Genomic DNA, 22,546 nt, shown 5'->3' on the forward strand with positions numbered 1-22,546 from the left:
ACTGTCACCTACCACAAAATCGCCGTGCATGACAAACTGTGAGGCCAAAATGAAGGAAAGGTGGAGGAAAGGCATTCTTGTGTCATTTCACAATTTTTGGGAGGCACCAAACGTACTTTTTGGTCAGTGTGTGTTTACGCTCTACCTTTTTAGGTTGGGAAATCCAAAGGCAACATTTCTTATTTGCAAATGTGTTTCATGGAAAGTTCTTCAGAAGTTTGTGGTTAATCTTGTTGCGACTTCTAACTCCTTGAAACCTTGAAACCTGACTCATAGGACATATCACCAAATCTGGCGAATCCTCTGACAGGTAGCTGGGTTAAAATTCTTTGGTAAAAAACTCCCAGACGTCATGGTTAAAGGGACAAACGGTTTATGCAAGGGCTGCCACTTCTTAGTAAGAATTCCTACCTCCTCTAAAGCCAGTAGGAGCCTGTGTGACACTGAAAGCCTGTGACTCCCTCCCCACCCCCGTGTCACCTGCTTTCCCATCAAACAGAAGAGGGACCTCTGAAGGGCAAAAGAGCAATCTTGTTACTGCATTTCAAAATGTTCTTGTGTTTTTCTTAATGTAGATTCATATTTACAATAGCTGATACACTTTTTTAAAAAGGCACATGCTTTCCCACCTTGCAGTTTCAACTTTCCTAAAAGATCACTTACAAATCCTAGGAGGATTATACAGCCACAAAACAGCAGTTCGATATCCTGTCTAAATGTGGGTGCATCTGTGCTGCTAGGCTTCCCATTCAATTACTCTGCTTAGATCATAAATCCAGCTCCACAGCTCTCCTGTAATATCCCAGGGCAGAATCCCCCAGTTTAAGGCTCTATCACATAGTTTTCTTTCCTCCTGATTGGGAATTGCCTTTCCTTTTGCATTGTATTTCCCCTTGAGACTTTTCCTAACCATGTAGTGTTTGATTAAAAAACCCAGTTAGGGGAGGGGGAAGGGTAAGCTGTGACAAAGTGAGAGAGTGGCATGGACATGTATATACTACCAAATGTAAAATAGAGAGCTAGTGGGAAGCAGCCGCATGGCACAGGGAGATCAGCTCTGTGCTTTGTGACCACCTAGAGGGGTGGGATAGGGAGGGTGGGAGGGAGACGCAAGAGGGAGGAGATATGGGGATATATGTATATGTGTAGCTGATTCACTTTGTTATACGGCAGAAACTAACACGCCATTGTAAAGCAATTATACTCCAATAAAGATGTTAAAAAAAAAAAACCAGTTATTTCCAAGAAGACTCTAAAAACAATTTACAGTAGGCTTGTGTCATCTGACAACCTCCTCGCCCCCATAAACATTTTTTTGCAAAAACTGAGATGAGGGATCAAAAGAGAAAGAGCACATCATAGCTCCATATACCACCAGACCTTGGAAAGGAAAGCCCGTTCAAGACCTGTGCTCCTGAGGAAACTAGAGATGGTATATGAAGATGATCTTAGCATCATATTGGGAGCAGAAGTTGGGAGCTTTCATCCTCCTTTTCCTAAGCCTGACTCCTTTCCCTAAACACTGGCCGTTTCACTGCAGGCAAGTTACTCCACTCTCTTCTGCCTCAAGATTGTGTCGAAGGTATACTTTTGTCAAAACTCATCAAGTTGCACACTTAAGAGCTGTGCATTTTGCTGTATGTAAATAGTACATCCATTAAGAATGGGGAGTGCTTGCTTCGGCTGCACATATACTAAAATTGGAATATGATACAGAGAAGATTAGCATGGTCCCCGTGCAAGGATGACACACAAATTTGTGAAGCGTTCCGTATTTTTGGGTGGGAGAGGGTTGCATTAGGAGTTTGGGATTAGTAGACGCGAACTATCATACGTGAAATGGATAAACAACAAGGTCCTACTGTATAGCACAGGGAACTAAATTCCATATCCTATAATAAACCATAAAGGAAAAGAATATGAAAACGAATATATATGTATAAGTGAATCACTTTGCTGTACACCAGAAACTAACACAACGTTGTAAATCAACTATATTTCAATTAAAAAAAAAACTAAAAAAAAAAGGGAAAAAAAAGAAATTAGAAGGATGAAAATACATATAAATATTTTAAAAATAATATCATTATGTAAGGTCCTACAAAGAAATACTAGTCCCAGGCAGTTGTACAAAGGAATCTCACTAGACTTTTAGGAAACATATAATTCCAATCTATACAAACTATCCCAGAGAAAGAAATGGGGAGATACCCCAACTCACTTACACAGGCAGTATAACCGTGATACCAAAACGGTATCAGAAGAGGGAATGTATAGACCAAATCCACTCATGGAACAAAACCCACTCAACAAAATAGAAGCATAACCAAGGTCTGTTGTATTTATACCCCCCCCCAAAAAAAAGAAATTGAAATGATGGAAAATCATCATTTGGATTCAGTTCCTGTGACCAAATGTCCAACACAGGACACAGTGGCACTGTGAAGCCAGTAGAGAAAAACTCTGAACTTCGGCAGAGAAAAAAACCTGCCTACCTACTTCAATGTAGAAGTGAAACCAAGGGCTTAAAACTAGTCCCTTCATCGGTTTCGCGAGAGCCGGCGCCTCGGTAAATCAGGGGCCTGGCCCCGAGTCTGGACGCGGATCGTGGAGCAACTTTCTCTATGCTGGGGTGACTGTTCTTCCACTGACAACACTCACCAGAGAGCTTCATTTCACACCTTTGCTTTTACAATTTTCCACCTTCGGCTAAAAGTACTGCTTTTGGGGTGAGATTCAACCAAAGCATCATCCTCCAATGCAAAGGGAGCAGTAGCGAATAAGGGCTCTTGCAAGGTGCCCCCGGGCGAGCTGCCTCTTCCGTTTATATCTCCAGCCTCATCGGAAGGCAGCCCTGAGCACTTCGGGTGCGGCCAGGGGGCTGCTTCCAATGCTCTGACTTCGTTTTCACACGAATGCTCCGCCAAAAAAAGAAAAAGAACAAAATGACAGCTGTGTCGAGGGTCCCGGTGGCAGCCCCCATCCGGGAAGGGCAGAAAGAACTAGAGGCAGTTTTCACCATCTCCTTTTCCTGACCTTGGGGATCTTGTCACCATTTACTCGTCGGATGAAGTGATGATGAAAGTAAAGTATGGTTCATTACACGTGTGCTGATCTGGCAACCGCTGATCTCTTTGACTTGAAAATGATTCTCACCTGCTCCGGCCTACGACTGCCCCACTGTGTGTGCATGGACACACACACACACACACACACACACACACACACACACACAGTAACAATATGTCATTTACTAGCTCTGTTTATTGACATACAGGGTTCAGTAAAGACTATCTGGAACTCGGCCTCCAGGCCCTTCTCAAAATTTAGGAACACCACAGAGAGGTGTTTCTTGTCCAGAGTTTGAGGATGAGGTTTTGTTTGTAATCTTGGCGCTGTAACACGAGGAGATTTAAGGTTTGGGACTCAGCAGACCCAGATTCTGCTTTGGCTTTGCCACGTAAACGCTGGCCCTGGGCACATCTCTTAACCTTTCTAGACCTCAGTTTCCTCATCTGTAAAATGTGCGGGACACCTTCCTGGCAAGGAGGTTGGGAAGGTCAGAGGAGATGAGAATCAAGAGAGGCTACAGGGAACGATTCAGCCCCACCTGGCCACCATCACCCTTTGCTCTAAACCAGCTTCACTAAAGTGAAAGTAAAGATAGGCCTTGGAACGGAGCTAGCTATGTGGCAATCCAGTTAATTCTCTAAACCGCACTTTGCCCATCTCTAAAATGGGGACAAGATAGCATCTATCGCCTAGAGATGTGAGGATAAACTAGGACTGTGAAAGCAAAAGCACTCAGCACTGTGAGTTTGATGGGTACCCCAACGTCGTAGCTTCTGTTATTTTTTTCCTAGATTCCCAGTTGCCAGCAAAACGGCTTGTTTCTGGCAGACCTCTGTTCACCTTCCCAGCTCCCTCTTCATTCAGGGATGCCTCTGCACACGGAGCTCCCTTCCCAGCAGCCGCAGACTCCCCAACTCAGGGCAGCTCTGCTCTTCATCTCCAGATGAAGCGAAAATCTGGTAAATATTACACTTACAAGGTAACAGGTCTGGAATGCTCGGCATCCCAGGCGGAGCCCAGTTGCTTCTTGGCATCCAGATACATATAGGCTGCAGCCCAGGGCCAAGCTACATTTGGCTGCTTTGTGCCATTCAAATAAAGATATTAAAAATCCTCCAACTCTATAAACATTTGTACCGTTTGCTAATCAAAGGGGTTAGTTTAAGAAAGTCACCTGAAGAGAACCTGGCATGTTGACTGCTCTTCTCAGTTTAGACCCGAAGGAGCACTGCGTGTATACGTACCACATAGGTTTCTCATATATAAATGGTTTCTATATTTTACGCCAGGTGGACTCTACTTTCAGCGTGCACTGCCTTTCCCCAAACAAACAGGCCTAAGCAGTTTTCATTCTGGAGTTATGCCCTTAACCATTACACCGCGTTGCTGCTTCTGTGTCACGTGATCAGCTCAAACTTCAATCCATGGGAGTGAGTAATGATGACAGTGGCAAATATGGGAGATGGGGCACCTTGGCTCTTCCACTTATTAGCTATTGATCTTGGCAGTGATTTAATCTATCTCTGTGCCTTGGTTTCCTCCTATGTGAAATGGAAAAAAATAATAATGTCTATCCATTATTGCCAGGATCAAATGAGTCAATATCCCTAAATGCTTAGGAGGGTACCTGGGGCAGAGGAAGCACCACATCAGTGTAAGTAATCAATATTTTTATTATAAATATTATTCTTGTCATTGTTGTTATGGACCAAACACCAAGTGTGAATAAAAGAAGCTAGATACAGATCCTTAGCAAAGGGTAACTGGTTCCCCCAGTAAGTAAAATAAGTGTAGTTAGACATATTTAGGTCCACCTTTCTCTCTATTAACTAGAAGCAAGTAGTGGAAAGTGGTAAAATTAGATTATATCACAGCCAGTGACAAACTTTGGCCTTCACTGATTCAGAGGTCAGGACTGAACTTCCCTCGGTTAAGAACACAAAAAGGACACCGTTTTCAACTGGCTTCATCTTACTCTCCAAATATCTAACCTCAGAACTTTTAAATAAAACCTCCTCCCAAATGGCAACGTTGAGAGAAAATGTCAAAGCAGACTTTGGGAACAAAGAAAGGGGCACCATTCTCCTAAGAGTAAAGAAAACGGAGCACAGTCTCTTGGTTTGCTTTGACAATTAAAGGTGGTGGGAACAAAGAAAGGGGCACCAAGAATAAAGAAAACGGAGCACATTCTCTTGGTTTGCTTTGACAACTAAAGGTGATCGGGGAGGCCCGATTTCCCCTGTGGGTGATGGAAGGTCAAGGACTTCCGGGATGACAGCTCGAGTCTGCTGGCAGACACCCTTCTCGCTTCGCTGGCCTGGGAATGCGCTGCTCCAGCAGGTAACGGCCAAGTCCAAACAGCAAGCAGGCGACGGCTGTCTCTGTCCTTTGCACACCTGTCTGGCTCCCACCCTCCTTTCCTCCCCTCCCCTCTGGCCTCCCTGTGCATTCACAACCCCTGCTGCTGCCTCAGGTCACTTGTGCGTAAGAGCAAGAAGGAAAAAACACTACAAGGTACGTAAGGAATTAAAACGAAGGAGGTGACGGCCAGTGTGGGCCTCAAGATTCGCTTTACAGAGGATACAGGAGGAAGCCAGCTGTATCAGTAAGAGAGAGGACAAGATTTTTTACGCAGTAAGGCCTTCTGGAACCTCAGGCCACATCCTCTGGAGACATCTGTGTATTCTGTGTACCCATGACCCTGGGCAGAGTTCCTCTCTGGCCACAGTCACCCAAGGCACAGGACAGGACGGGGCTTCCCAGGGGTCAGGAGTGGGGCAAGCCAGACAACATGAGGGGCAGGCAACCGGCACAAGAGTGGGCCTTTCTGTTCTTTGTACTTGAAGAAGCATAAGCCGCTCTCAATACAGCCTATGGGGGGCTGGGGAGCAGTAGACTTGAATGAATCACAGTGCTGATTGGGGGTGGGGTTGGTCGGGAGGGATGTCCTTGTGGCTAACCACATTTTACTGGGCTTTTTTATTGATTGCAGTTGTATTGAAAGAGACATGACTCAGACATACCATATCTGAAGCCACGTAAAGCACTGGGTTCTAACGGAATTTCAGTGTATGAAAACGTCAAGAACTGTACTCTGAAATGTGAAAAGCTTTGCTATCAACACAGACATCACTTGCTTCTGTCCTTTAACAGCTGAAGGAGATGCTGACTTTCCTATTTCCCTTTTCATACTGAGGCTCTGGCTATTCACTGCTCAGGTACACATATCATTCTACGTACGATACGGATCGATGTTTTAAAAAGTTGGTTTCGTTACCCAGTCACCTTGTCTTTGTGTTACCATTGGCCTTGGCTTGTAAATATCATTCAGCAACTTTTTAATGGTTCTGCTTTGTGTAGGGCAGTGGCTGTATCAATTTGTCTTCACAAATAGGCTATAAGCTACTTGAGGGCAGGGGTGATATAAGAATAACAATAAAAAGAGGAAGAACAATGACAAAAGTAACACTACAAGTGTTGAGGGGCATGCCATCTGTCACATAGCCACCATGATTGTCCCATTTTGGTGGAAGCTAAGAAACTGAGGCTCGAAGAGGGCGTGTGCCCTATCCAATGTTACATAACTAGAAATAGGGCGCCTCCACTTACACCTATGTTATGTGAGCCCAGTGCCTTCCTCTGGGCTGTCTGTGCGGCCTCTTCTGGGGGGATCTACCCCTACTCTCCTCATTTTTATCCACTCGTGTGATTCAGGCAGCAAGCCCTTGAGGCTGTACATGCTCAGTGAATATTTATTGAATTAAATTGAATAAAACAGTATTTTCCACATCCTTGTTTTCAGGGACAACCCAGGAAGGGATTAAAGTGAAATAACAAGGGAGAGAGATGTACCACTTAGTTGTAGAAATACTTACTAACACACAGAGTTCTTTTAGGCAGGTTCTGAAAGTTTTGAGCCCTCCTGATAAGACAAAGAATATCATTCTGCCTTATTTACTTTTACCAATGTTTTTTTGGTTTGTTTGTTTATTTATTTTTATTTATTTTATTATTTTTTTTGCGGTACGCGGGCCTCTCACTGTTGTGGCCTCTCCCGTTGCGGAGCACAGGCTCCGGACGCGCAGGCTCAGCGGGCATGGCTCACGGGCCCAGCCGCTCCGCGGCACGCGGGATCCTCCCGGACCGGGGCACGAGCCTGCGTCCCCTGCATCGGCAGGCGGACTCTCAACCACTGCGCCACCAGGGAAGCCCTACTTTTACCAATGTTTAAATGATATCTTCAGTATTATTTTCTTCTGACAGAAATTGGTACCACTTTTAATTTTTTCTTAGGCTTTAAAAAAATATATCACTTGCTTTTCTCAATGTATAACTTGATATTAAAAACATGGGTTGGAATTTCTGGTTTTCCTATAGTCCTCAGAATACAAAAGCAAGAAAAAGTCTTCACTGATCACCTTGAAATAAGTGAATGAATGAATGAATGAATAAAAAATATATTCATTCCCTACCACAGGCAAGGCATTTTTATGGTTAATTTCCTTTTTTTTTTAAAGTACCACTAAGAAGCATTATTTTTAAAAATCAATTCTCATTTTAGAATAGAGAAAAATGAGGTTCAGAGAGGGTAACTGACTTGCCCAATATTTCACAGTCAGGATTTTACCCAGGATTCTCCTTTATGCAAAACCTGTATTTTCTTTCTATTATATCACAGACTAAGTGTCACCCTCAAGAGTCATCTTTGGCTCATGTATGAGTCACTTTCTTGGCTTATCAGTGGTAGGCTGGGATCAAAAAACCAAAGGTCGACACCCTCACAAAGTTGAAAGGAAGGGACCACCGTCTGTTATAACAAAGCAAAAGAAACAGAGAGGCCCATTATATGAACTCGTCTGTCTAGACAGATGACTAAACAGGGGTCCCCCCCAGGGTTAGACTTAAATTTCCTCTGTTCAGCCTGTTGGATATTTAGCAGAAAAAAAAAAAAAATGCTTAAGGGCTGTAGTACTAATCCAAGCCCTCCTACACTACCCAGAGAGTAGTTTAAAAGTTGTTTCGGTGCAGCCCGCATGTGTTAAAGTTTCAAGCAGAAATTGGATTGAAACAAGAAGAACCCTAAAAATACTTGTGCTGTCTGGCTGAGGACCCAAGAACACAGGCCCAACTGTCCCACTATAACTTCAGGGACAGCAGTTCGAACTCACAGAGGGAGCAAGTATTGATCCAGGCGTCCCCGTGGGACCATCCACGACAAGCATGCATCAAATATAGGCTTGGCTTTCATATGGGCTGGCAAGTAGCTTCACTCGTGTTCTTTCTGTGCCCCCAGGGACTCTGAATTTTTCCTAACTTATAACATGAAAAATGCTACTGACAGTAAAGAAGAAGTCAGTATCCCTTCATCCAGGCTCAGAGATATAAACAGAGGTTGGTGATAATAAGATGTTTTTAATCCTATTAATATTGCTTTGCTTAGAGTACAAAAACTTTCCCCAGGTGGGAATTAGGACTTGGCTAACAGACCAAGTGGCCCCATGGAGAAACTGGGAGCAGACCAGTGGACTAAGACATTTTACTCATTTCCCAATGAGTCCTTAGTGATATGCAAGGTGCTATTTCTCTTATGGTCCATATTTGCAAAATTCACTCACTCCCACATTTAACAAATATTTATTGGCTGCCTTGATCTACAACATTCCTTCATATGTATGAGGATACATAGGAAGGCCTGGAACTGGAGATGGAATTTCTAGGGCCTTGGCCTGGAACCATTCTGATCTTTTAATAGGCATTAAAGGATTGATGCAGTAGTCTGAACAAGAACTCAGATTTGGGCTTCCCTGCTGGCGCAGTGGTTGAGAGTCTGCCTGCCGATGCAGGGGACACGGGTTCGTGCCCTGGTCCGGGAAGATCCCACATGCTGCCGAGCGGCTGGGCCCATGAGCCATGGCCGCTGAGCCTGCGCGTCCGGAGCCTGTGCTCCACAACGGGAGAGGCCACGGCAGTGAGAGGCCTGCGTACCGCAAAAAAAAAAAAAAAGAACTCAGATTTACTAGCCAAAAAACCAAAAAACCAAAAACAAAAACAGCCAAAAAACAGTTGTTCCTATCTAGGGAGAAAAAAAAAGAAAAACACCAGGATTTTACACTGCATGGTCCAGTGATTATCCGGTGTGGACAAGAGAATCACATAAGGATGCACCATATTTCATACACGTTCATGTAAGAAGCAACCATTTCCGTTCTGCAAACAGGGAACCCAGAGTATAAAGATGAGCTAAACTCAGAAGCCACTGCCTAATTCCAACACCTGTGTTCAAGCCCTTGGGTCCTGCTGCCTGCTTTGAATTTCCATAGGTTTTTAGGAGAGAAATACTGGATTTAAAAGAAAAAAAGAAAGCATCCAAACATATCATTTTTCCTTTCTCAGAAAAGAATGATCTCTTTAAAATACAGATACATATTATTCTCACTCAGTGAATTCTCCTTTTCTGACGCCTCATCCCCTCACCCCAAATATTCTTGTGTATACTTAAGTTTATCGCCTTAGGGGAGCGATTAGTTGGAGCTTTGGAACCAGACAGACCAAGTTCAAGTTCTGGCTCTGCCACTTATTAGCTGTGTGTGACTGTGGGGAAATTACATGATGTCTGTAAGTCTCAGTTTCCTTATCTGTAAAACTGAGAATAACAGTAGTGTTTATCCTATAGGGCTAACAGAGAAAGACTAGTGCATTGCCAAACTAAGTATTCAATAACTAATGGCTATCGGTATCATTATTATTACTAAAGCCAGAATCCACCCTTTTTATCTATCAATACCCCCAAGCGGGTATACGCCTTTTCTTCATGCAGAAGTTCACTCATATTAGAACATGGATACCTAGACAGAAAATCATAGTAGTAAAAGTTATGTAAACCCCCGAAACAGAGGTTCTCAAACCTGGCTGCGCATTAGAATGCCCTGGGAAGCTTTTTAAAACTAAAGATGCCAGATCCCACCCCAGACCAACTGACTCAGAATTTCTGGAGGTGGACCTCAGCCTGAATGTATGTTAAATATCTCCCAGGTGATTCTCATGCACAGTGAGGTTGAGAATCCCAGCACTAGAACACCCAAGTAGAGACCACAGCCCTGAAGGTCAACGCTTCCAATAAGGGATCTGAGTGCTTTGATATCTGAAGCCCAAGTTCAAGTCTTTGCCATGGTCCCAGCATACCTATGGGTGAGCTGGTCTTGGTGCTTCCCCTGTTTAGTTTCTGAAAGCCAGTCTGCTCTCTCCCTAACAATAACACTTGAGTAAACCATCCCTGAAGCCACAGTGGCCGCAGTTCCCGCAGGGAGCTGCCCTCCCGCTCTCCTGCCTACACACAATGGACGAGGTAAGTAGCAGCCTTGAGAAAACAAGCAACGCAGACCAGGAAAACAGAGAAGCAACCCCTGCCGTGAAGGCGAACACATACGAATCAGCTCCGCTTCAGAGCAAAGATACAATCCAACTGAAGATTAGAAAAATGTGGTCTGACCGTTTGGATTTCACAAGGATCCAAAACCAATTTTAAGGTCCAGTCGGTGGACAAAGTTCACATTCAGCAAAACAGCTCCGGTGGTTGCATCATCCACACAACAGGGCAATTCAGAAATACAGATGTCCAGCCAGGGGCAAAACAATGCTTTCATTTTTTTCTGCTCTTTCCCACCGCTGACCCCAAGAGCAGGATGGAAAAGCTCAGCATCTGCTGCTACTAAGAATAGGCTGCAGAGATGACAATGAACTTGAAAGCACAGAGTTACCCAGCATGCTCAGGGGCGCTCGGAGGGGATGGATGGCTGCCCCTGGGTTGAGAGTGCTACAGAAGATGCCTCGAGCCAGGCGGGGTCATTCTCCGGTTTTCTCACTGGACACAGCAAGAAGGAGCCTGAATCTAAGGCATCGACCCAATAGGTCACTGGCAGGAGACTAAGGTTCAGGTTAGACAGAATTCTAGGGAACCGCACGGTACACGATGTTTAAATCAATTGGCATGGAACTCACACAAGAGAGAGAAGAAACAGGAAAGTCACGGTCCCTCTAGCAAACAGTTAAGCGTCTTCAAACTTATAGTCTCATGGAAGCTTGGCCTGGATCCTTACTGTGAAGCACATTTACCAGATATTGCTGGGCATGTGAGGACCACAGTGGCAACCTGAGACCCCTAAGGCTAAGGGATCTGAGTACATGCTTTGGAGGTAAGCCTGAGCTTCCCTGACATACATAAATTTCACATAACACATCAGGACTTGCTTCCTAAACCTAGAACTACCAACTGTGCCTCTGACACCAAATAAACTTGTCTCGGTTGGAGGAACAAGTGATACATAAAAATGGAGGAGGAGGACATTGATGTCTGTCTTATAATAGGCCAACCTACTAATTATTCAGTAAATATCCATTATAAAGCTCCTCATAATTCAACAGATAAAGCGATAGTGTGGCTCCAGCCAAGCCACACCCACAACACAGACAGTTTTTAACATGGGTGAAATCTTTGTCTTTCCCCAACTCCTGCACCTACACTGCGGTAGACTGTACCATTTGGGTCAAAATGTGGTCTGCCCCTCTCCCCTGGGCCCACGGCCACACGGACCCTTTCTTGTGCCTCTTCCTGTCCTACTGAAATCAGGCTTGGCCAATGGAATGGGGTGGGGATAACTGTCACATCTCCTGAGGTCCAGCCAGGAGGTCAGCATGCCCGGGTTAGATGCGGCTCCCTCAGCCTGTGTCCTGCAATGAAGATGTCATGGAGCACAACTACAGCCAACTCACAAATCCATAGCACATGAGTGAGGGACGGAGCATTGTGATATGCCTTCGAGATGAAGAAAAAAAGCTCTAGTGACTTTCAGTACTCAATGACTATTTCTAAAATAATGTTATATTCCAGAGTCCCATTACACAACAGCACATCGTGGTGTAGTGGATTTTATACACCATGGGTCCATTATGTCTCCTGAATGTCATAATTTTGAGTAACAAATACTTGATACAATGATCTTGCCCTGTTCTCCAGCCTCAGTATTTCACAGCGGGTCTCCTGTAGGAATACATCCAATTTCTCAAAGACTACACTAAGTGCTGCTGCTGTCTCATGATTCATCAAGGCGGTAGTCACGCGAGCTCACAGAGGAAGAAAACGACATGAAAGGGCAAATCTCCTTCCAGAAAACTGAAGCAGCTTCCTAGGGCTACTGGATGACGGCCAAACGATCACCCCAAAGGCCATCTTTTCAAGCAGCAAATACCGCCTTCCCCAAGAAGGCTTCCTTGACAAGCAAGTTCAGCAATTCTTCTGACCTCTCAGACCCTTACTAATAATCAACCACGTGGTGTTAGCTTCTCGGTTTGGTTTGGTTGGTTTGGTCTGCCTGAGCTCCTCAGCAAGTTGTAGCTCTCCTGAAGTCGGGGGCTGTGCTCTATGCCTCCATCCAATGGCAACTTCACCCAGCACCTGCCCCCACTGTAGGCTCGGTAGACATGTCTTATACATGGATGAAGGAGTCAGATCGCCATCCCAGTGTAAAGTCTTGCTGTTCAAGACTTAAACATTAGAATTCAAAGTCTCATCCAAGAGAAATGCTTTTTGACTGAGAAGGGACATAATCTTACAGATTCCCTGGCTTATGAGCCCATTTGAAAGTTTAGGCAACGGCATGAGGCACAGCTGGACAGGTCCAAAGACCCTTCCAAGCCCAACTTTTCACTTCGCACAGGGAGAGAGAGTTTGTCATTCTCCGAGGCCAACCGTGGTCACCTATGAGTTTAGTGCCTTGTGTCCCTGGTCACTGAATCAAGGGTGGCTGTGACTAGGCAGTACAGCAAGTACAGCCTCCAATAGCTGCCATTCTACACTTGTTAGCACACGACGGGAGACCCGAGAGGTTATTTTCATACACAGAAGGGTGCAAAGATGGCTTCTTTCCCGAAAGGAAGGGGGTGGGTTGCCAGTAACTCAGGAGTATTCATATAAAACAATAAAAAACAAAACAAAACAAACCCCCCCCCCCACAAAAAAAACACATTCTACATACAGAACGCACTTGCCTATCAAATTATCTGCTAAAGAAAGAACTCAGCACAAGGGAGGTCTGGCTGTAGTTCTTGGTGCAGCTCCACCTAGAAATGCAGCTGTGAAGTGCCTTTCCCATGCATTGCCAAGTCCAACTCACTGGGCTTCGTACTCCTCCTTGGTTACCTGTGCACTCTTCTCAATTTAGCCACAGGAACCCCTTGGCTAGAACCACCCTTCTCCCTCTTTTACGCAGAGGAAAAGCCCCAGACTTTACAGTGGCCTCCAAGGCCCTACCTGACGCATCATTAAGTCTCTAATCTCATCTCCTAGGATACTTTGGCTCATCCTTGAGTGCGGAGGGAACGGTACCCACTGGCCCCTCTGCCAGGAACGCTCTTCTCCACACTGTCTCAGGCTGTCCTACGCCCTCCTTCAAGTCTCTGCTCCCATGTCACCCTCTTCACGAGCCCTTCCACGCCCAGCCTACTTTAAATCGCAACTCACCTCCCCATTCCCCCAACGCTGCTCTTCTGCCCTATCGCATTGATCAAATTCTACCATTCTTATCTCGTCCTTTGAACTATCTTCTTTCTCCAAAATGTGAAGCTCTCCCAGGGCAAAGTTTTCTGCTGTTTTATTCACTGATGGCATCACTAGTGCCTAGACGGATGTCTATTACATAGCAGACAATGAACACTGTGGAGTGAAAGACAGTATCGTAAGAAGGTCTTGTCTTTACCTCTGTCTTCCCACGATCTCTGCATGCATTTGACGTTTATCTTAAAACTCGATCTATATTTGTAGTGCACGTAGAGACCTTTTAATGGAAGGCTCGCTGGGAAGCAGAATGGATATGACCAGTCATTCTCTTCCTACTTCAATAGAAAAATGCTTTATTCCCATTGTGTACATCTGCAGAGTGATAAGAGTTCTTATAATATTAATATTTTAAACTTCATGTTTTCTAGTGGTTATTAAGCCTGACCAGTATAATCCTAGGGTGGCTATAAAGTAACCACTGTAGTTAGTGCCTCTTCCTCTGGTGTTAGTTGACTGTTACATTTACCCTTCACCACACAGCAAACAACCTAGTTCTCAAATTGGTAGAAGTAACAGAGAAATCACTTGGGGCACAAGGACACTTTCTGGGCATGTTTATAAAAAAAAAATAATAATTTTTTTTTTTTGGTTTAGTGATACAGACCATGTAGCAGAACTGGCTGCTCCTTTAGTTTGATGGTCAAAAAACACTACATAATATCCACACTGTATGGCTGGAATCAAAATACTGGATGGTTCCAAAACAACATCAAAATAACAGGAGGTCTAGGCTTGCACAAAGAAAATACCAAGTAATTTATTATTAACTTTTTCTTTTTAATATCTGGGTCAGATTTTCACCTGCTCGAATACCTCTGGTTGAAAAAAAAAAAACACAACACTATTTGGAAAGAGAAAACTGCAGTTACTTGTGGCTGAGTTTGGCTGAGAGAGTAGAGTTTACATTCCATTGTTGGCGAGATCCTTACCCCGTGGAATGTCTCAGAGCAGGATTCAGGCCACGAAGAGGTCAGCAGTGCTTTGACCAAACACTACCTCAGCGAATTAAACATTATACATTGACTAAGACATTATAAATTATGCATCACTTACACATTATACATTAGTTTCAAAACTCCCCTTCCCAATCCACACTTGAATGGAGGCATTCACTCCCGTACATAACATCCCAACTAGGCATCCACCCTCCGTGTGATCACTTGCTTGCACGTTCAGGGCCTCCTCTGCGGTGAATGGTGAGCAGGGGTTGCGTGTGAGAAGTGTAATTAACCACAGATCTACCTTGATATCTGTATGCATTGGGGGACATGGAGAGCACAGGGTGAAAACTCAGCCACGCTGTGGATTCAGGGTCTCACACTTGCAGGACCAGCTGATCAAACAGAGGCCCCACTGGATCTGCATCCTTCAAGCTGAAGGACTTCGAGTAAACAGACCAGCAGAATGAGAGCATCCTCCCCTTAGTGAGGCCTGACTCACCTGTGCTGCCTCTTAAAGGTACAGACTCCTCAGCCCCACCCACCCCAGCGATTCTGACTCCGCAGGCCTCAGATAGGTCAGGGAATCTGCTTTTGATGACCCCTCGGGACATACAAATGCAGGCCACACTTTGAGAAGCCCATCTTTAAATCTGAACCAAGCTAACAAAAAGCACCGCGCTCCGTAAATACTTGAAGAACGAAGCTGAATTTCCCTTCGCGACTTCTAACACATTTCTTCCTAGAGAGACTGTCTCGGCAGCTTATCTTCAGGATTCTTCTATCTCAGGAGAGAAACCTTCAGGCAGGCTCACCTCATCCTAACCTACATTTTGGGAGAGAGTGAACTTAAAGGGAGAAAAATTACGCAGCAGCCACATGGGCTGTGAGGGGCAAGGACTATTTCTTCCTCCAGGCGATTTGATGTAAAGCTGAGTCCAAGCATGGGTCTCAGGACACACAGTGATAACTACACCCAGGTTAGAGACGGAGGGAGGAAAGCCAGAGGCGCCACCGGCCCCCCCCCAACCCCCCACCCCCACCCCGCGCTCCCTGAGGCCACTCCCAACATCTCCTTGGAATGGAGAGGCAGTTCACACAAGGTGACAGGGATGGCCCTCGAGCCGCTTGGCACGAGCCAGGCTCCACTTAACGAGTGTTCAGAATCACAGTCAGCATGGAGAAATTCACCCTGACCCTGGACGCCTGCCCCTTGGCATCCGCTCACTTACATTTTTACTCAATTACTATTTCTAAGAACAGAGACAAAAAAAAAAAAAAAAAAAAAAAAATGCAGAGCCCCACTGCTCAGCAGTCTTGAATGGAAGGTCTGCAAGGGTCCGCAGGGTTTGCTCCCAGGAGGGAAGCTGGGTGGGGAGGGAGAGGCTCCCACCTTAGGGAATCTGTGTGTCTCTCTCCCCCATCCTGGCCACACCCTCTGAGACACTCCTGATTTTCCCAGACTCAGGAGGGGCAGGGTAGGTTTCCAGTGTTTTTTCACCGAAGAAATAGGGAAGCTTGCGGGGGGCGATTAAATGACCGAAAATAACCCCGAGGGAGAAGGTGTGTCTGAGGCCAAGAACTAGGGGAGGCCTGTCCGCTTGTTTCCTATGGGAAGAAAACATGAAAAGGAAATGAATCCAAAGTGGCAGGTAAGAGAATCATAAAATGAATGGGATGGGATTCCAAAGGGAAAGCAAAAAGAAGGGCAAAAAAAAAATAAAAAATAAAATAAAAGAAGTTTGGGGTCCGTGTGGTGGAGGGCACCAGGGCCAGAACTGAATTCAGATTTTGGCTCTGTCCCTTTTGCTAGCTCGATGACCAAGGACAAGGTATTCACCTCTCCAAGCCACAGTTTCCGGTGGGGAAAAATGGGGAGGTCACACTCAACCTCCCTACCCAGGATGACGTGCCTTAAATACCAGGGACTTAGGGGGTAGTCAACAAATGTTTTCCTTCTCTCATCCCTTTCCCTTGTCTTTTCCAAAAAGCTGGTGAGACCAAAAAAAAAAAAAAAAAAATTCAGACAATTAACTCCTTGGTTTAGACAGTGAAATAAAACACATTTCGAGATAGAAAACCAAACACAATCTCCCTAAAAAAGGGGGGGAACTTTAAAAGCATGGATCAAGTCATTCACTCTTTTTATTCACATGGCAGCTTCTAGCCACTCTGAGGCCTTCTGTACTAAAATAAATGTATATTCTCAATAGAATCAGTTTTTGTTTTTCTTTCTTTTTTTTTTTAAGGAAAGCCCAGCTTAGGCCACTGTAAATAAACTATTTCATTTCTTGAGTCCTTGATTCCTAAGAAGCAAGGTTAGGCAGGGTAAAGTTCACGGTAGGATAACCCAGTGAGTCAGACATCTACTGGGGTAATAAGAACATTTCTCTTGTCCTTATTTGGGACCGCCACCTGCATTTAGAATCAATATGATCCACGCTTCCTCAGGGCCTCAAAAGTGCAGCGAGAACCAACGCCAGGGTGGCGAGTCCATTTCCTCCCTTCCTGAATGGATCAGGGTACCACCTGGGCCAGAGTTCTTGAGTGTCAGGATCATCTAAGACCTGTTCTGTGCTGTGGTCTCATGGCCCAGCATACAATAAAAGATGGCACTCAATCAAAGCTGGCTAAATTTATTAACGTTCCAAATCAGAAAGGGGTGAGACCTCCGGCTTCGGTGGCCCCCAACCTAACACGTGGCCCTAGCTCCGAAGACTCTGCACTTGTTCTGAGGGTCAGGGCAAAGTGGCAAGCTCCCAGGTTCAGTCAACTGAAGCCTTGATCATGACCGCCGCATTCTCTCATGCAACCCATTAATGGCAACATAAAGGTCACAATGATCAGCACATGTTTCCCACAGGCCTCCCTCTAGAACTTCAAAGGAGAGAAAATCTCCTTCCTCCCTTTCAGTTCAGTACCGGAAACATTAATTGAGCCATTGCTATGTGCCAGAAACAAGAACATAGATTCAAATAAGATACCAAAAAAGGACCCTTGACATTCTGGCCATACCATTCAACCCTTCAGAAGAGTATCCAACCAAGGGGGTCAAGAGATCAATCTGTCAAATCCCTCGTTAACCCCTGGATCACACACATCTCATAGACCCACGATCCATTCTTCCCCATACTACAATCAAGTCATCATATCACTTCAAAGCATTCGTGAGTCTTTCTCATAGAAACTCTGACTACAAAATTGGGGGCACCTGTGTGACTGTCCAGCTACAAGGCTGCACTTCAGAATTCTATTTTGCCTCTGCCAAGTTCCCCCCAGGAGACACACACTAAAGATGGGCCGGCTATCACTACGTCAAACGAGGTATATAAAGCAGACGAGTGTACTCACCAAGGTACCCACAGAGCACCTGGGGCTGTCTGTAGCACAAGCTGCCCACTGAGCCAGAGGGTGTTGTAACAACTGGGCAGACAGCTAGGAGTTTTAAAAAGCACAGTCATTAGCTATTTTACTGAGGAGAAGCCTTGTACAGAGCTATACAAAGATTCAACGCAGAAGAGGGACTCAATGAACGTACTTACCATTCCCCCAGAAACAGAAGGTCCCCCCTACTCAGGGCCAGGGGACTAGGCAGGAGGGATCTTTGGGGGATTGTGGATTCTCGCCCCAGATCTTTTGGCATCCCTTAACCAGCTGTCAGGTTCCTGAATTCAGCGTTCCCTTTAACACATTCTAGTGCTAAAATAGCAATGTACAACTTATATACGGAAATGGTAAAATAAATACCTTGACTTACATTAAAGATGAATAAGAAAGGCCTTGACCTCTTTGACAAAAGACAGACTCCCTATTAAGAGTAAAACTCTGATTTTCATTTGGTTGGCCTCGATTTCAGTTTTCTTAAAACCACCTGTCATCAATTCTTTTTTTTTTTTTTTTTTGCGATATGTGGGCCCCTCACTGTCGTGGCCTCTCCCGTTGCCGGACGCGCAAGCTCAGCGCCCATGGCTCACGGGCCCAGCCGCTCCGCGGCACGTGGGATCCTCCCGGACCGGGGCACGAACCCGCATCCCCCGCATCGGCAGGCGGACTCTCAACCACTGCGCCACCAGGGAGGCCCCCTGTCATCATTTCTAACCCGCACATGAAAACTCCTCCTCCAGTGAACAAAAATCCGAGTGTATATTGCTTTGGGGCTGCTTAGCTGCAGTTTAAAAATCTAGGGCTCCTTGGAATGCATTAAAATATCTTCCGTGATAGTTTTGACATCCTGAAATTCTGAACTTTGCTCTTTTTAAAGTAAAGGTAGCAACTAGATCTTGTATATTGCCCACCATATTCTTATAAACGAAAATACACCAAAAAATACCTCCAGCTAAAAAGCGTTGCTGAGTGTTCAAAGGCTATCCTATCTGTGACAGAATATCAGATTTTTGCATGAGAAGATGTAGATGGACACCCTGCTCTGTCATTAGTTTCCTGGGAATCTCTGGACGAGTGCCTTGATGCACCCAAGCCTCTGCTGCTATAAAATGAAACTGACATCATGCTACCCCTGAGGGTTTTTGAAAGACTGAAATGAGACATTTAAAAGAACCTGAGGAATAAAAGGTGCTCAAGGGATGTAATAATATTAGTTATCTAATTTATTTGATAGATTAACCCCTGACGGCCTTCTAGGTCTGCATGAATATACCTCTTTCCCAGCTCCTTACACCAAGTTAAAAATCCATGCACCTTCCATTCACCTAGGGCATGTCTTCTAGAAGTACCATATGGCCACTATTTATACCTGACTTGAAAACTTCTTTGGACAAAAGACAAAGGCCTTGTGGATTCCCTCCCACCCCATACGCACTCCCCTCCTTTTTTTTGTTTTGTTTTGTTTTTTTGCCAGATTTGTACTTTTATCTCTCAATTTTAAAACAGATAAGGAAGACTTTTTCCATGGCCTGTAACTTACCATCTCCAACATTCAGCCCACTAAAAGATCCCAGGGACCTATATTCACACTTGCGTGGATTCCACCTTCCAGTCAAAACCCTCTTTAATTGAGATGTGGCATCTGCATGGCCTGAATGGCCTGGAAGACGAGGGCCCAACACCCAGGTCTTGGTAACACGCTGCTATCATGTTGCCACCATATGCTGTTACCAGCTGACATCTGCTCACACATGTTCTCACCAATAAGTAACCATGTTGTTTATTTTTAGAGCCCTCTCCACAGCCTCACAGAGAGAAAATTCCCTCACATCACCCGTCAGCAAAGACAGGAAGCTACAGACTGGGTATAAACTGTTTGTCACAAGATCAGCAAAAGGCACACAACGTCTTCTCATTCAGATCTGACCTCTAAAAAGAGATGCTGAAAGTTATCTTCAATAAAAATCTCAAGGAACGGAACCAGAGACAGGCAGGGTACGCAAAGCATCGCTTGCTTAGCAATGCTTTCTCTTCAGACTAGGGCCCTGTCCGTTTCTTGGGGGGATTTCACTCCTTTTCCTGGGAAACAGCACCTTCTTCAGGCCAGTGGGTGTTGTGGTGCCAAAGAGGGATGCTTCTATTACTAGAATCCGGATCCCTGAAATCGCCCCAGGTCACCGGGGTCAAACGAAGTCTGTGGGGAAACAAGGCAAGCTAACTGCCATCATTTGTCGTTTCCAACTTGCAGTCCTCAGGTATGCACCTTTGGTTTACCCTCTCTCTGCCATCAAGCTACAGTATTAAAATGCTTTCTTTCCTCCCCTTCCTTTTTCTGTTTGTTTGTTTTGTTGGTTGGTTTGGTTTTTAAGCAGGGCCAAAGGACAGGCTGCACTGGTGCTGATACAGTGCCTCTGAAGTTAAGCCCATGAACTGGATGGAGAGATAAATGATGCGAATAGGGATGATTTAGGCCAAAGAAAGTAACTGCTAGTTTTCGTAAAAATCAGCTTTCAACATCTATGTGTTTGAAGTGGCACTGCGGTATGCAAAAACTTTTTCAGATCGGTAAGGTTTGGCGTCCATGTGAAATGTTTTTTAAAAGATGAAACCCTATGAAAAATCTGAGACATGAATAGTCCTAGAGAAATAAAAATTTTTAGAATTACCTGGACCCTCAGTCATGAATAATGGGGTATGGCTCACATAAGTCATAAAAGAAAAAAAGTCCTGGAATTAAACTTTTGCATGGGTCATTTACAAAATAACTAAGAAACAATGAAGCTAACTATAAAAGTGTTGGGACTCATTTTTGCCTGTGATGACACAGCTATGAAATAAAGCAACAAAACCCAAATACACAGTGTTTCCAGAGTGAGTTTCTGAACTACCTGCTTGGGAATCACCTGGTCTTCTTGTCAAGAGGCAGTTATCTGGAGCTCACCTTAAAACTACAGGATAATAATCTTGGGAATTCCCTGGCCGTCCAGTGGTTAGGACTCCGTGCTCTCACCACCGAGGACCCGGGTTCAATCCCTGGTCGGGGAACTAAGATCCCGCAGCGCAGCGCGGCCAAACAAAAACAAAACAAACAAACAAAAACTACTGAATAATAATCTGGACGGAGGGTAGCAGGCAAAGGTTTGGGAATCCGCACATAGCACTCCAGGTGATTCTTTTGCTTGGTAAAATTCAAGCTGGTATAGGCCTTTGTGACTTAGAGGTTAGAAAGGCCTTTTACAAAAAGCTCGTCTGACCTCAAAACAACAATCAGGTGGATCACAGAGAAACCGTTCTCTCCTAAGAGTTGCCTGTTCTGAGTAACGGTTTTAGGTAGCGTGAAAGAGCCTCTCAGTCAGAGAGAAAGCCATTCTTTTTTTTTTTTTTTTGCGGTACGCGGGCCTCTCACTGCTGTGGCCTCTCCCGTTGCGGAGCGCAGGCTCAGCGGCCATGGCTCACGGGCCCAGCCGCTCCGCGGCATGTGGGATCCTCCCGGACCGGGGCACGAACCCGTGTCCCCTGCATCGGCAGGCGGACTCTCAACCACTGAGCCACCAGGGAAGCCCAAAAAGCCATTCTTCATGCAATGATAGCTTAAGCAGAATTAAATGTCATTAAAAATGCTGCAGTGAACTCCCCATCAAATTAGTCCTGCCCCTCAACCCCTCCCCAGCCCTCCACCCAAACATCCTCCAAGCAAACACCATCTCCCTGATAACAGCAACTCCGGAAGTGGGTACTGTCATTTCCTCCCAGCACCTCCCAGACCGTGAGTTTCTACTCCACTTAGAGAATTCCCAGCAAATGTTACTGAGAAAGGGCAAACCGTTGATCCCCCGTGTCTGATGACTCGGGGTCAGCTTGGCTCAAGACCCTCTTTCTAGAATCCTGATACAGTTGCCAAAGAATGAATGAAATTAGACATGACCTTATATACATAGTTTCATTATTGATGGTGATGTTTTCTGACAGTGGAATTCTTCTGAAATATTTCTCTCTACAAGACAAACCAGCACCTGCCACCTAATTCCATGGAGGAGAAAAGCAAAATTTGAGTAGGTGAAACAGCGTTCGCTCAGGAGTGGGTTGGTTCACAGATGTGGCCAGTGAACTCTACTAACACACTTAACGACCTAAGGCTTGACACTGCGGGGAGGTACAAGTGAATGACTAAGTTACTATTCAGATCAAAATGACTGTGTAATAGACATATCTCGGGGTATGAGAACTGCTGCCTTAGAACCTGACGTGATAGCCATAATTCTCCTTTGGTTCTGCCCGGCTACTTCCAGGTAAAAGCTCCTACCTCTGTTTCTCTCTCCTTAACTTCCAGAGCCCCCCAGATGCTAAGGTGTGAACTTGGATGTAGAAACACCTTCACCAACCGAAAACCCTGACAGACCTCCAAGTGGTCAGTTCCTTTACCAAATCATCCATCTTCTACAAAGAAATGTCCTCAGTCTAATTTTCCTTTTTTTTTCTCCTTCTAAAGTCGAATCAGAATAAGTCATCTACCTTCCCCCCCCCCCCCCCCCCCCCCCCC

At 45.1% G+C, this 22,546-nt stretch overlaps 1 protein-coding gene across 2 annotated transcripts in view; it reads right to left on the minus strand.

The window, feature by feature from the left end:
- Positions 1-22,546, minus strand: part of TGFB2 (transforming growth factor beta 2) — an 82,183-nt gene that overhangs the window by 48,244 nt on the left and 11,393 nt on the right. The window contains exon 2 of one of the 2 annotated variants that reach the window (XM_007471856.1): positions 17,974-18,057. The exons of the other annotated variant lie outside the window; for it this stretch is intronic. Coding sequence (XP_007471918.1) covers positions 17,974-18,057 — 84 coding nt within the window. The remainder of the gene's footprint in view (positions 1-17,973; positions 18,058-22,546) is intronic. 2 annotated transcript variants of the gene reach the window in all.

The sequence above is a fragment of the Lipotes vexillifer genome, unplaced genomic scaffold (genome assembly GCF_000442215.2).
Source record: "Lipotes vexillifer unplaced genomic scaffold, Lipotes_vexillifer_v1.1 scaffold566, whole genome shotgun sequence".
NCBI lineage: Eukaryota > Metazoa > Chordata > Mammalia > Artiodactyla > Lipotidae > Lipotes > Lipotes vexillifer.